Genomic DNA, 13772 nt, shown 5'->3' on the forward strand with positions numbered 1-13772 from the left:
TACCCAGTAAAAAAAAGCAGCTCAAGAATTTATTACAATTTTTGATACATCAGAGATGTCACTAATAATATTTTGAAATATGTAACAAAGAAAGAAAATGCTCTTTTCTAGTTGTAAAGATTGGCCCATGGTAAGGAGGCAGGTCAGAGCCTCTTTCACAGGAGTTAGAAAATTACTCCCATCCCACCCATCTTCTCCTTGAATGAATTAACATTAAAACTATGCTTTTACGAGACAAGACATGCCACATAAAAATCTGATTCATTTGAAATCACTGAAAAATTGTCCATTGCCTTCAATGAGGGCAGGGTTTTACGCAATATTTCTAACAGACTTTTATAAGATGGTGTTAAGGAGGATCTCAAGGGCTATCCTAAAAAAAAAGGCAGGATCAACCATATCTATGTTAGTGCTGATGGATGTTTGTCTAACTGGTCCTGAAAGAGCTGCAACACTTTAATAGCACCTTGACCTCTGCTTGCATTTTCACCTGTTCAGAGACAGCAAGAGAAACAGGGCTTTTATTGCCAACTCTGCCAGGATTTTTGACTGGTTTAAAGGACCAGTGACAATTTTAACATCTAATGTCTCACAATCTACTACAGATAGAAAATAATACTACCTAACCCTAGGGAGCTTTACCATCATTTATTGACAGCTTTCCCTTCTATCTCTTCTGGAGATATCTGACATGAAATATCTCATTTCCATCTTGTATTTTTTTCCACCGTTTTAGCTGTGGTCTGATTTCAGTGGCTGCCCCAGAACTAAGTTAAAACTAATGCTTTCCTTTATCTGCAGACCTGTCAGTCTTTCAGCAGCACAGTATAAAGTGTGTAACTCTAATTCCAGGAGTGAAATGCCAACTACTATAATTAAGTTGGCAATATGGAAAGGCAGGGAGTTAACAGAGCAGTGACAATCATGTGGGGTGGAGCCTTAGAGGGGCAGGGAGAGAAGGACATGTGGGCAAAAAAAGAAATGTTCAAGTCTTGTCCTTGCACAACAGAAGATCCAGAGTTTGATTATGCTTCCAGAAAGAAATATCACCTTTGCCTGCAATCCAGTGCTCATGGAAACAAAGTAGTTTTGCTTCGGTTTCAAGTTCTGGATTGCACTCAAATAGTAAAACACAGCTTCTCATTGAAAGGCAACTCAAAATACACCCCTTGCATCCCCTGAAACTACAGGAAATCTGCCCATAGCTGCTCAAAATACACTTATGTTTTAAAATGGGAAACAACAGGCACAAAGATTAGCATTTACAGCTGGTATTTCTGAACATAAATGTCTGAGGCAGATGCTCACACGTAGCAGTTGGGGAACGAGAGGTGAGTTTCCTATGCATTCTCTCTCATTCCAGGCTGCACCATGCATTAAACTCTCACAAAAAGTTTTCTTTTTAAAAATAACAAAACTACTACATAGAATCCAAAAGCAAACAGACACAATTTGCTGTTCCCAAAGTATGTGAGAAAAAGCTTGGTACTTGCAGTTTGCACTTAAACCCTTACCAAGGGTTTTATTCCCCAAAAAACAATCACTTGAAGTCTTTACCAGTAAAAGACAAGACAAACCATGTTTTCAGCCAAGCCATAAAATATGTACTCTCATAAGTAATCACAAAACCTCCTGATGTTACAGAGTCCCAGCTTTGCACATGGGACAAAGCTGATTAATGCTGGGAGATACCAGCAGTGGCCAAACCCACGATTCTTTGCCAGTGGACTCCTCTGCACCTTTGGTGCCACCAAAGAGAGCATCACTGGGGAGGCAGGAGGAACTCAGCAGGGCGCTGGAGCAAGGATGCCAGGCTGCTGGTAGGAGAAGCCCTTACATGCTACTTGCAGGAAAAATAGCAGCTAAGAGGCTGGGTTGGAGAGGCTGCCTAGGGACTGGGACTGTTTCTGGGACATTCGACCCATGGTGACGCACTTTGAGCATCACCTCAGCATCTGTGGCTTTGAACTTCCTCAGGAATTTGGTCAGAATCACTGACACTCAAAATCAGCTTCCTGGGGCAGCAGGAAAGCTTTTTCTGCTCACTGTTGCCTAAAGAATAGGTTCCTGAAGGCATTGTTGTAGTTTTTGTTGAAAGCAGTGTAGATGAGTGGATTAAAAAAGGAATTTGAATAGCCCAGCCACAGAAAAATGCTCTTCCAAACGGGTGGGATGTCACACGAGCAGAGTGGATTGATGAGCTCTGTGATGAAGAAGGGGATCCAGCAGAGCACGAAGACTCCGATAAGGATGCCCACCATGAGGGCAGCTTTCTTTTCCTTCTGCTCTCTCCACGTGTCTCCGTCCGTCTGGAATGTAACAGTGGCGTGACGGACAGTGAAGACCATCTGTGGCTGCTGGGCAGCTTCCTTTACCTGCCAAACACAAACACAAGTTGCGCCATATGTACCCCAGTCAGGTGGTCCCACACAGCAGGTACAGAGCCCAACAATGACAGCGAGGGCCAAGGCTCCAAGGGCCATCCACGTCACACTCTGACTGAGGGGAGGGTGGCTGCATGACCTCTTCTGGGTGGTGGAGACTATTTTAAGTGAGATTAGAAACTCTCTGGGGGTACACGGGGTTGCTCACACAGCAGCACAATAAGATTACTTCCCCACTAACAATCTGATCAGCAGAACAGACACACACCCACATGCCGTGCACAGGAGTCTGCTTACTTTCTCTAAACCCACTGAGTTGAGGAGTTCTTGGTAGGAGAGGGAAGAAAATGAGCACACATTTGCTTCCTCTCTGCAAGAAATCTTTACAGTGCAGAGTCACCGTGCCTGGGATGAACTGACACGATGCAGTCATGATTAGGAAAGATTTCCAAGGACATTCTGCACATGTGTTTTCTGTCTGGGCAAATTTGCAGTGTCCCCAAAGCCACAGCTGGTTGCCAAGGTATCATCCCCAGCACACACAGCAGCCCATCCATCCACTGTCCCCTTGCCTCCCCAGGGGAGGGATGGTGACCCCTTATTCACGCCAGCGAGCACTGATTCAGCATTCCATGGGGGGACATCTGTGAGTCACCACTCGCCCACGTGGAGCTCAGGCTCCCTCCAAAGTTGCTTTAGCTACACCTTGAGTGCTCACAGCTGTGGGCTCAGAAGGAGCCAACAGACTGGGTTTGCAGGCTTTGGAGTCAGCCTTCCCTTGGAAGCCTCCAGGGTCCACAGGGCTTTGGTGGATCACTGTTCACTTGCACACTTTTGGTTTAAGTTTCCCCCACTTCTAGAAAGGCTTGCCTGCTGCCAGTGCTTGACCTGAGCAAAACACAACCAAGCTGACCTACCTCCACTGCTTCTGGGGTGATGGGGGTGATGGAGTTGCTCTTGTGAGATCCAATTCGAAACTTGGCAGCCTTGTAGATCTTCCAGTACACAAAGAGCACCACGCAGAGGGGCAAGTAGAAGGCCCCAAAGGTGGAGAAGATGGTGTAGAAAGGCTCCCGACTGATTTGGCACTCTTCACTGTCCTCTGAGTAAGTCTCTCCCCAGCCAAAGAGCAGTGGGGCCAGAGAGATAAAGGCAGAGAGTGCCCAGGTGAGGGCAATCATGATGTTGGAGATGCGGCGCCGGGTGCGGAGCGTGTACTCCAGGTGGCGGGTGATGGACCAGTAGCGGTCGAGGGCAATGGCCGTGACATTCCAGATGCTGGCAGTGCAGCACAGCACATCGAAGGAGATCCACACCTGGCACAGCGACCGGCCCAGCCGCCACCGCCGCCCGGACAACTCGTGCACCAAGCTGAGGGGCATGACAAGGGCTGCCACCATCACATCAGAGACGGCCATGGAGGCCACCAGGTTGTGCGGCACCCGGTGGAAACTGCGCACCCGGAGGATGGTGGCCAGGACCAGCCCGTTCCAGAGGAACGTAGCCACCACCAGCATGGCCAACAGGGTGAGGACCAACACGCTGAAGACGGAGAGATGGGCCTGGCCGCCCTCGGGGCCGGCGGAGGACCCGCTCCTGTTGCCGCTGTCCGGCGTCGTATCGGCGGGGCAGCTGAGGTTGAGCGGGCGCTCCATGCCGGGGCTGCGGGGCGCCGGGCTCCTGCGGGCTGCTGCGGGCGCGGCGGCTGCGGGAGGCGCTGCGCTGCCCGCGCCGGGAACGGGGGGAAGCGCCGCCCTACCGCGGGCACGGGGGGTCCCCGGCCGCCCCGAGCGTCGCCGGGCGCGGGGGCTCCCGGCTGGCCGTCGCCGGGGGTTTCATCCCCGGCGGGAAGAGCCCTGCGTCAGCCGCGGCTGACGGCAGCCCCCGGCCCGCCCCGGCGGCGAGAGGCGGCGGCTCCGCGGGCGCGGGGGATGCGCGGCTGGAGCGGGGCGGCTGCGGGGCGGCGCGGAGCGGCTGGAGCGGGGCGGCGCTGGCGGCGGCGGAGCGGCGCGGAGGAGCGGCGGCCCCTGCGGAGGAGCCGCGCCGCGGGCTGGCGGGGCCGGGGCGGGCAGGTGAGTCCCCGCCGTGCGCGGGTGCGGGGCGGGCAGCCCCGGCGGGAGCGGCCGCGGAGGGAGAGGTGCTGCTTAGTCATGTCCGTGCGCGGGTCGGAACCGGCGCCGGGCCGAGCGGGAGGGCAGAGGCGCCGGCCCCTGCCCCAGCCCGCTGTCCCTGCCCGGTACGTGCCGCCCCTGCCCGTCCCCAGCTCCCACCCCAGCCCGCTGCCCGCTGTCCTTGCTCTGCCCGCTGCCCATCCCCTGCCTCCCCGCTGCCCGCACCGTGCGGGAATCAGCCCCGGCTTTGTCTCGGGGTGGCTTCGCCCCCTTGGGGCGTATTCGGTGCCAGCCGCAGAAAGTTAGCATCCCTGTGAAATTGTCCCTGGGTTCCTCTAAAAATGTGTTAGTGAGGCGCCGCGGGAATTTCCTTGCTCCCAGACAGGCTACAGTCTGCACCCAGGAAACCTGTTAGTAACCCTGGTTATTCTGTGTAGGGGCAATGTGGCAGGGGATTATTTCTTCGAGAACTTCTGTGCTGGCATTTCCTAACTTGTTAGCAATTGTCGGGACTTTTATTAGAAATAATCATTCACTTGACTGCTCTTATTAATTGTCTATTTAATAACATTAGCCATTAATGAAATGCTTGAACACTTCCCCTGGTTTTTATCACACTAATTGGGATGAGCAGTGGGATTCTGGGCTTCATAGCAGAAGTCAGAATCTAACCCCACCAAGCAGGATTCCCTGTGCCCCAGCTCCACGCAGGGATGCCAGCCAGCTCCAGCCTACCAAGCCATGGATGGCATCCAGGCAGAGCTGCGCTGGTGCTGGAATTCTGCTTCTCCAGACAGTCCTGGAATAGCAGGTCCAAAGAGCTTTTGGGTCAGACACGTGAGGTGAGAAGCCAGCGGGCACTAACATGGGGCTCAGAGTTTGCATCTCTTAGGGGAGAAGGAAGGAAGGAAGGGCATCTGTGTTTAGATCAGGTGACAATGACATTTGCGGGTGAACTACAGTTTGAGAGAGTTGGGGAGAAGACACAAACAGAGATGTTCAGGGAGTACCCTATGCATTCCACGCTTGTGGTATACGGAGGGTAAAGGCAAACTGGTGCTTCCTCCTGCCTCTCCTGAATCTCTCTGGAATTTTTAATGAAAACAGCAAGTAACAATAACAAAGGGTAATGAACAAGATGTTTTCCTTCGATGCTGCTAGTTCCTCCGTGCTACCAAGGGAAATACAAAGCAGCATACCCAAAACAGGTCCAGGACCTTGTTTTGGTGGGATGGGATCTTCCCCACTGAATTCATTCAGTGCTGTGCTGCTCATTCTCAGAACCAGGGATTCTATTGTAGTACTGGAACAAATGTAGCCTTAGAGACTGTATCATCCTTTTGGAAATAAGCTGCCATCTTTTGGGGGGAGAAATTATTATATTATCTTTTGTACACAAGAATACTGACAATTTTGGAGTAAGTAGGTTTTTTACTTACATCTCAAAGGACACATGGGGTTTGCAGCCTTTCAAAAAGCCTCGTGATTTAAAATTCCTGGTTTGTAAGGTGCAAAACATCCTTGACTGTCATTATATTGATCAAAACACTTAGCAGCTCCAAGGCTGAGAGCTTTTTGCTGCGTGGGCTCTTCCCAGGAAAACCTATGACCCAGAATTAATAGAATCAACCACAAATTATAAAATATGTGATCCTGAAAATAGATTGTTATTTTTTGTTTTAGGAACAAATAGAAAAAAATACATTTAAAGGGAAATGAAACTAAAATGTGTTAAATCTAAAGAAGTAAAACTAGATTATGTTCTCATGAAAAATCTTTAATACTTTCATTATCTTACTTACTCGACTTTAAAATATGTATATTGGCAGATGCTGGAGCTGAATTGGTCAGCTGAGAAGTAAAGGGAAACAGAGAATGCAGACAAATATATATATATTTATGTGTGTGTGTACATATGTATATATATATATGTATATGGAATAGCAAAGGTCTGCACCTGGGATGGAATGTACAAGAGTACAGGTTGAGGATTGACTGGGCAGACAGCCTTATTGAGAGGAGGACCTGATGAGTCTCTTGGACACATCCTGGAGCAGGAGCATCCTGGCCTATAGGAGCAAGATCATGTCCATCAGGTTTGGGCATCCAACAAACCTTGGAATTTTATGTCCAGTTTGGGGTTCCTTGCTGGGGGAAGTCCAGTCAAAGGTAATCAAGGTGATGACCAGACTCACATATGATGTGTAAAGATTGGAGGAACTGAGTTTATCACTGCTGAAGACAGAAGTTTAAGGGGAAAATCTTACTGCTGTCTCCAGTTACCTCAGGGGTGGGCATAGAAAGGGTAAAAGCAAACTCTCCTTAGAGGTGTACAGTGGTCAGATGGGATGTGACAAGTGAGAGTCACAACATCAGGTGCTGACTTGGGGGTGTTGGCTGATGAGGAGCTCAACATGAGCTGTCAATGTGCACTGGGAGCCCACAATGCCACCTGTGTCCTGGGCTGCACCACAAGCAGCATGACCAGCAACTGGAGGGCGGGAATTCTGCCCCTTTGCTCCAGTTGTGTGGGACCCCCACCTGCAGTGCTGCATCCAGCTCTGGGTCCTCCAACATAAGGAAGGACATGGAGCTGTTGGAGGAGTCCAGAGGAGGGTCATAAAGATGATCCAGGCACTGGAGCACCTCTGCTATGAAGACAGGCTGAGAGAGTTAGGGTTGTTCAGCCTAAAGAAGAGGAAGCTCTGGGGAGACCTTATAGCACCTTGCAGTACCTAAAGGGGCTACAAGAGAACTGGAGATGGACTTTTTAAAAGGGCATGGAATGACAGAACAAGAGGTAAGAGAATTAGGATGGTGGAGGGTAAGTTTAGATTGGATTAGGCTAGCATTAAATTGGAAGAAATTCTTTCCTGTGAGGGTGGTGAGACTTTGGAACAGGTTGCTCAGAGAAATTGTGGATGTCCCATCCCTGGAAGTGTTCAAGGACAAGTTGGATGGGGCTCTGGTCTAGTGGAAACTGTCCCTGCCCATGGCAGAATGGTTGGAAGTAGATGAAGTCTCATGTTCCTTTCTGCCTAAACCATTCTATGATTCTACATTCCAATTAGAAATTAAGAAATAAATATTCACCTGGAGAGTGGTGTGAAATCAGTTAAAGAGGCTGTGAAATCTCCATCCTTAGTGATGTCCAATATTCAGCTGGACATCACTGTGACCTGATCTGACTTTGAAGTTATCCCCTCTTCAATGGGGGTTAGACCAGGTGATCTCCAGAGGTCCCTTGCAACCTGCATCCTTCCACAGCTCTGATTCTGCATTCTTTAGGTGGATTGGCTGAATGCACCAGATTCTGGAGGTGACTAAATATTGTTATTTTTAGGACAAAATGCTGTTTACTTTACACAGATTAGTAAGATCGTTAATTTTCTCAGAACTGTTGATATTAAGCGAGCAGAAAGCTGGGATCTTGAAAGATCTGGGATAATGCTTGTGGAATGATCACATCTGTGAAAGTTGCTGAGGAAAAGATCTATGCTACAAGGTCAGGATTATCTCACATCTTCACTGGTGGAGTCAGAGGAATTAAAAGTGACAGGACTTCCCTGGGTTTAGCAGCATCCCCTCCAGTGAAGACATTAAATAATGCTTGGTATTAAATGCCATTTACTGGAGGTACCTTTCAATTCAAAATATGTATCTGGTGGTTGGAGGTTAAGAAGGAATTCACAGTGTAATCAGTGCCACTGCCTAAATGCACGTCCAAGTATTATCTACTCCTGGGAAAAGGGTGAATGGATTTATATCGTTAATCTCTATGGAGATCTTTTGAACCTCTGCCCTTATAACAGGCAGACAAGGGAGAAGAGAAGGCTCAGGAGTTTTTTTGCTGGGCATGCTCAATGAATCAATGAGAATTTCAGTCTCCAGGGTAGGTGGAGCTGCTAGGTTACACAAGGATTAAAGGAACACATATTCTCACTGTGTATATACACCACTACTGAAAGCTGTGCTCAGTTGCCAGCCAGACTGCTCAGTAAGTGTGCATCCTGTCACAGCAATTTCTAAAGCTCAGGTACTCATCACTTGAATTTCATTTGACTTTCAGCCGGCCTCAGTCCTGCTTCACATAAACATCCAGCCATGCTTTTTGAACACACTTGCGGACCACCCACTCCTCTCCTATTGCAAAATGGTCAAACATGACCACAGTGAAAATGCACAGACTGTGAGGTGGTTCTCATACCCTCAAGAGCCCATCCTCAGTTCTGATGTTGCTCTACTCTTCTGAAACCAAGGTCACAGAATCATAGAACAGTTTGGGTTGGAAGGGACATTAAAGGTCATCTAATTCCAACCAAGGCAACCAAGATTCAAAGCATCAAAGCTCAGGCTACAAGCTTGGATCATGATGCTTCATAGCTCATGTAAGCATTTCCACAGCCAAGCAGCTGCCTGCTCTGGGGAGCTCTCTCTCAGGTTTCTGGTTAATAATCACGTATTTACTGGAGCTTGGACATACTTGAGGTTTCCTCACATGCCAGCCAAGGGCCACAGTTGGAGTCAGCCTTTCTCTCCCAGTAACATGTAATTACCTACTTCAAAGTGGAACAGTTCTCTGACTGAGAAGCAGAGATTAATCTTGTTGTGTGTTACTAGGAGATTCAGTAGGATTGTGGGAGTATCTTGGAGCAAGAACAAGGGGGACCTGAGTGCCCCACATTCCCACAGTGTCCCACTGAGTGACCTGTTTACCAAATTGGGTTCTCTTGGTTTGGATGCTTATGAAGAACTTTGAAAAGTCTTTCTGTCTGGGGAAAGAAATTAAAACAAGGAATTGAAGTCCTGTTGGCTTTTTATTTGTATGACTGGAAAACTATTCCTCAGGCAGGTCTAAGCCAGTTTAGGTCATGTAAGCTTTCCTTTAGGAAGCCACCAACTGAATGACTGTCATCCCATGAAGCCACTTGCTCCCTTCCCAAGTTGGGAGGAGAACTGGGGAAAAAAAAAGTGGACCTCATGGATTGAAATAAGAACAGTTTAATAATTGAAACAATAATAATAATGATACTACTGCTGGTACAAATATTAAAAAAAAAAAAAAAAAAGAGGAAGAGAGAAATGAAATCCAAGAAACATACAGGATGCACAACACAATTGCTCGACACCTGCTCATGGATGCCCATCCCATCCCTGAGCAGCAATCAGTGCCCTCAGGCCCGTCCCTCCAGTTTATGTACTGGGGACGATGTTCTGTGGTGGGGAATATCTCCCTGGCCAGGTGGGGTCAGCTGTCCTGGCCGTGCTCCCTCCCAGCTCCTTGTGCACTTGTTTAATGGCAGAGCACTGGAAGCTGAAAAGTCCTTGGCCTAGAGTAAGCACTGCTTAGCAACAACTAAAACATCTGTGTTACCAACATTATTCTCATCCTAAATTCAAAACACAGCCTTGTACCAGCTACTAAAAAGAAAATTACTGTGTCGAGTCAAAACCAGGACAATGATTTCACTGACATTACTAAGGTGTTTAATTCTGCAACAGGAACAGAGAACAAGAACAAAAGCTGTTGAACAGAGCAGCCTCTTGCCTTGCCTAGAGCATGGTCCTCTCTTATGTAAAGTCAGTGGTGTCTCAGTGCTTGTGTCTTTTGAATGTGGTCACAGTTCCTTTGGCCTAAAGGCAGGATGGACTCTGGTACCTTGCACTGCTGTGTATGTCTCAGTAAATGTACTGCCAGGAGTGCTTATCTGTCTTCTGCCCAGCCTGAATTTACTCCTGCTGGAATTAAACCCTTTGTTCTTGAATAGTGAGAAGCATGTTCATGGTCAGAGGGCCAGCTGGAATGCAACTTAATAAAGTCTGAGGGCAACTCCCACATCATTCACTGCTGCAGTTAAAGTTCCATTCTGGGTAAAGAAATTAAATGTAAATAATTTTATCTCTTCTTTCATACCTTCAGGGGCAACATTAATCATCTGTGTAATTTCAGGGGAGTCAGCAGAGTTATGCTAGGCATCATATTGGCTTTTAGTCAAAGGTGCTCTGCAGTGAGCAGTTATGACAGTAATGCAATAACTTGGAGCCTGCCTCGGGGGGTCCTGCCCTCCTACAGCATCTGCAGTTTTCATTTATTACTCTGGTGGTACCAAATACTTCACACATACATACACCAGCACTTGTCATCTCTGTTACCCATGGTCAGTCCCTGACAAGTAAGTCTCTCTATTGATTCTGGTGGACTTGGTGTCTACAGGTGGCTTACAAACCACAACAGAAAATTATACTTATTTCTGATTTAAAAAAAAAAAAGGTTTAAAAATACTAAAATATATTATGCTTTTGGGAGTACAGGGTATCCTGCAGTTCTCTGAATCATCTAGAATAGCAGGGCCATAGAAAAATAAGAAACTGTGCGTGGGAACACTAGGTAAATCTAACTTAATACATGAGCTTTGGGAATCAAAGCTGTCAATGCAAGCTGTCAGGACTCTGCCAGGGAAACAGATGGCACGATGACAGCAAATGGATGGGTCTCCAAAACTCAATTACCATTTCAGTTCAGACCCTTTTTCCGTATGCCAAGTCATGGAAGAGGTTTGTTTATCTTGCGTTTTATGCATTGTGACAGATAATTTGCATAGGTGTGAAGCTATAGGGAAGGCTGTTGTAGCGTGAGGCTGAACATGAGTTTTTCTGTTGAGTGGTGTTTTCCAGGTTACCTTTCTGCTGCCTTGCAGGTGGCAGGTTTCTGGGCCTTTATTTACATAAATCCATCCATAGTCTGGAAACGTTCTTTCGAGTTAAGAGGCAAAACATTTTAGGATTCCTTTACCACATTAAGAACAGAAATCACTTTCAGCTGTTTTCTGAGCCAGAAGTTCTTCAACTTTTTCACATACTTACTTTCATCCCCGTTACATTCCCTTTGACTCCTTGTCAGTGTGCTTCCATGCCCACTGGACAACCCACTTTCATTGGCTGGAGTACCTTATTCCCAAACCTTCTCTCACTTTAACATTCAGGACTAGTTTTGTTATTGTAACTAGCTGGTAATAGGTGCAAAAATTAAACCACTGATGCCATCCTCAAGGGATGTTTTTTTCTCTTCTTCCACTCCAACAGACTGATTTCCTTACAGGCCTTTGGTTGCTGCCTTCTTCCCTGGAGATCTCTGGACAGCCACAACCACATTCTTACCTGCCAAAGGAAGCTCTGGCATAGTTGTACAGCTTTGTCAGCTAGGGTACCATCTGAGTGTCTCAGATTCATACTCATATTATGCTTCCTTCCAGCTGTGGAATATTCTCTTCCCCCTGATTATTCAGTGTAGCTGGATGTCTCCCTGCCCCAGCCTGCCCAGGTCATGCTGGTCAGCAGAACATGTCTTAATTGAAGTAAGGTAAATTTCCAGTATTTTCAAGACATACAGGATGGCAGGTCATTAGAGAAAATACAAAAGCTGTGGAATTTTGCTTATTTATATTTCATACCTGTGTTGCTGTGTGAGTGAGAGGTTCATACAAATGAGAGAAATTATTTATGAGTTAGAAAAAGTTAAATGGTAGGTTGTGACCACACACTTTCTGTCTGCAGCTAAAATGAGTCTGCTCCCATACCTTTGAAAGAAAAGTATTTGCAGATGTCTCCTGTAGGCTGATAAAGAGCTTGCCCCTGGATCATGGGCATGAAAACAAACGTTTCCAGCTATTAGAATAAAGACAACCATTTTTAATGGTCCCCAGACATAATTTCTTTTGTAGAATTTGAAAGTATCATGTTAGAAATATCTCGGTTTGATCCCTTCTACCACAGCAAGCACCTGATCAAGCAGTTTACTTGCTACTGCTATAAAATTTTCTGAACCCATGGGATAGAAGTGGTTGTATAAATGTGTCTAAATGTCTCTGTGTTTTTCACAAGGTTTTTTATTAGCATCATCATTATTTTTAACAACCAGCATTCACTGCTATAACAGCAAAATGTTGCCAGACCATTCTTAATTGTCTAGCACTGCATTTTATTAAAAACCACGGGTCTTTTTTTTCTGGCTGCTGATCTGTGAGTCAAGGTTGGTAGGTTGTAGCTCAGAGGTGGTGGCCCAGTGATGTCGCTGCAGGATACGAAAGAAAGACTCCAAGTATTTCAGAAGCAAAGAGTATAGAAAAAGAAGGCTCTATTTTCTAATTCTTACTACATTTTATAAGGTGTTCTGATACAGACTTAAAATGATTGGTAAATAGGAACGACACCTCTCTAATTCCATTGGTTAACTAGAGAAACAGCAAAACACCACCGGCAGAAAGATTGTTTTGAGAAAGGATAGTTGTTTGCCGAGATTGCTTTGAGAAGAAACTTTCTTGAGAAATTTTTCCTTGGGAAAAAGTTAGCAGCTGCTTGCAGCTCTCAGGCCCACACAGTGGTGTGTGAGCTGCAGCATCTCCCTGTGTTTCATGCTCAGCTTCGACTTTGGGGACATGATGTATGACACTGGGAACATGCTCACACAAGAGCTGGTGGTGAGAAAACCTGTCCAGCAAGAGGGGCTGAGGCCAGGATCTCTGAGTCACCCTGGGGTCCAGCTGTGTGCCCACCTGTGCCTTGTCACAGGGTGAAGCCACCAGGCTTGGAGGGAGCTGCTGCCATCTGCCACCGGTGAGTTTCTCCTTTGCTTTCAGAGCCATCCCCTCCCTTTCTTCAGGTGCCTCCAGGTAGATGCAATGGATGATGTAATTCTTGTCCCTACAGAGACTGATCTGAGGCAAGGGACCTGCTTGGACTTGGTCAGCTGGTGGCTCCTGTAAGCTCATCTTTGGTAGTTAATTTTTCCACTTCTTTGGTTATTTTCTGCTTTCAGATTTTGATGGGAGCTTTTTTCCTGATTTTATTAGGATTTTGGTGTAAATTTAGTAAAAAATCCTCCATGTTGGCACTACTAAATTATTCAGGGTCTGATATAAACATACATAATGGAGTGTCTTCATTAAAGTCATCTGCACAGAACGTGGCTTATGTAGTTAAAATCTGAATCTCATTTTGGAAATAAAAAAATCACTGGTTTTTAAAAGGACTCCTCCCTCATCTGACCTGATACAACTTCAGAACTTTCTGGGCAGACTCTCAGTATCCTTCCTCCTCTCCACATTTCAGCATCTTGATTGTATGCTCCTGTCTCTCCATTCTTCTCTGTTTTCCTGGGCACTAGAGTAGTTAATATGGGCAGCTTTTACTACATCACCACTAGCAACTGACTTGGCTAGGGTTATAAATGCAACTGCAGAACCACAACCAAGAGTTCAATAGAATAAAATCCCAACCC

The 13772-nt window shown here is 46.7% G+C and overlaps 1 protein-coding gene and 1 long non-coding RNA gene across 2 annotated transcripts; one reads left to right on the forward strand and one right to left on the reverse strand.

Moving 5' to 3' along the window:
• Positions 1 to 2042: 2042 nt before the first annotated feature.
• On the reverse strand, positions 2043 to 4039 carry HTR5A (5-hydroxytryptamine receptor 5A). Its single transcript, XM_066194983.1, has 2 exons — positions 3302 to 4039; positions 2043 to 2375 (listed from the first exon to the last, which is right to left on the reverse strand). Exons 1-2 carry the CDS (start codon positions 4037 to 4039, stop codon positions 2043 to 2045), a joined length of 1071 nt encoding a protein of 356 aa, XP_066051080.1.
• Positions 4040 to 12838: 8799 nt separating this feature from the next.
• On the forward strand, positions 12839 to 13460 carry LOC136296182 (uncharacterized). Its single transcript, XR_010722877.1, has 2 exons — positions 12839 to 13108; positions 13202 to 13460. It is a non-coding gene; the product is annotated as an uncharacterized lncRNA (long non-coding RNA).
• Positions 13461 to 13772: the final 312 nt, after the last annotated feature.

This window comes from Chamaea fasciata, unplaced genomic scaffold, assembly GCF_029207755.1.
Source record: "Chamaea fasciata isolate MVZ Bird 193981 ecotype frontalis unplaced genomic scaffold, bChaFas1.0.hap1 SCAF_1, whole genome shotgun sequence".
NCBI classification, from domain to species: Eukaryota; Metazoa; Chordata; class Aves; order Passeriformes; family Sylviidae; genus Chamaea; species Chamaea fasciata.

Bases quoted from the DNA above. Each gene is read 5' to 3' on its own strand.
- HTR5A (XM_066194983.1), bottom strand. From the start codon at position 4,039: ATGGAGCGCCCGCTCAACCTCAGCTGCCCCGCCGATACGACGCCGGAC. The intron at 2,376-3,301 runs GTAGGTCAGCTT...TGTGTTTGGCAG, and splicing joins TCACCCCAGAAGCAGTGGAG to GTAAAGGAAGCTGCCCAGCA.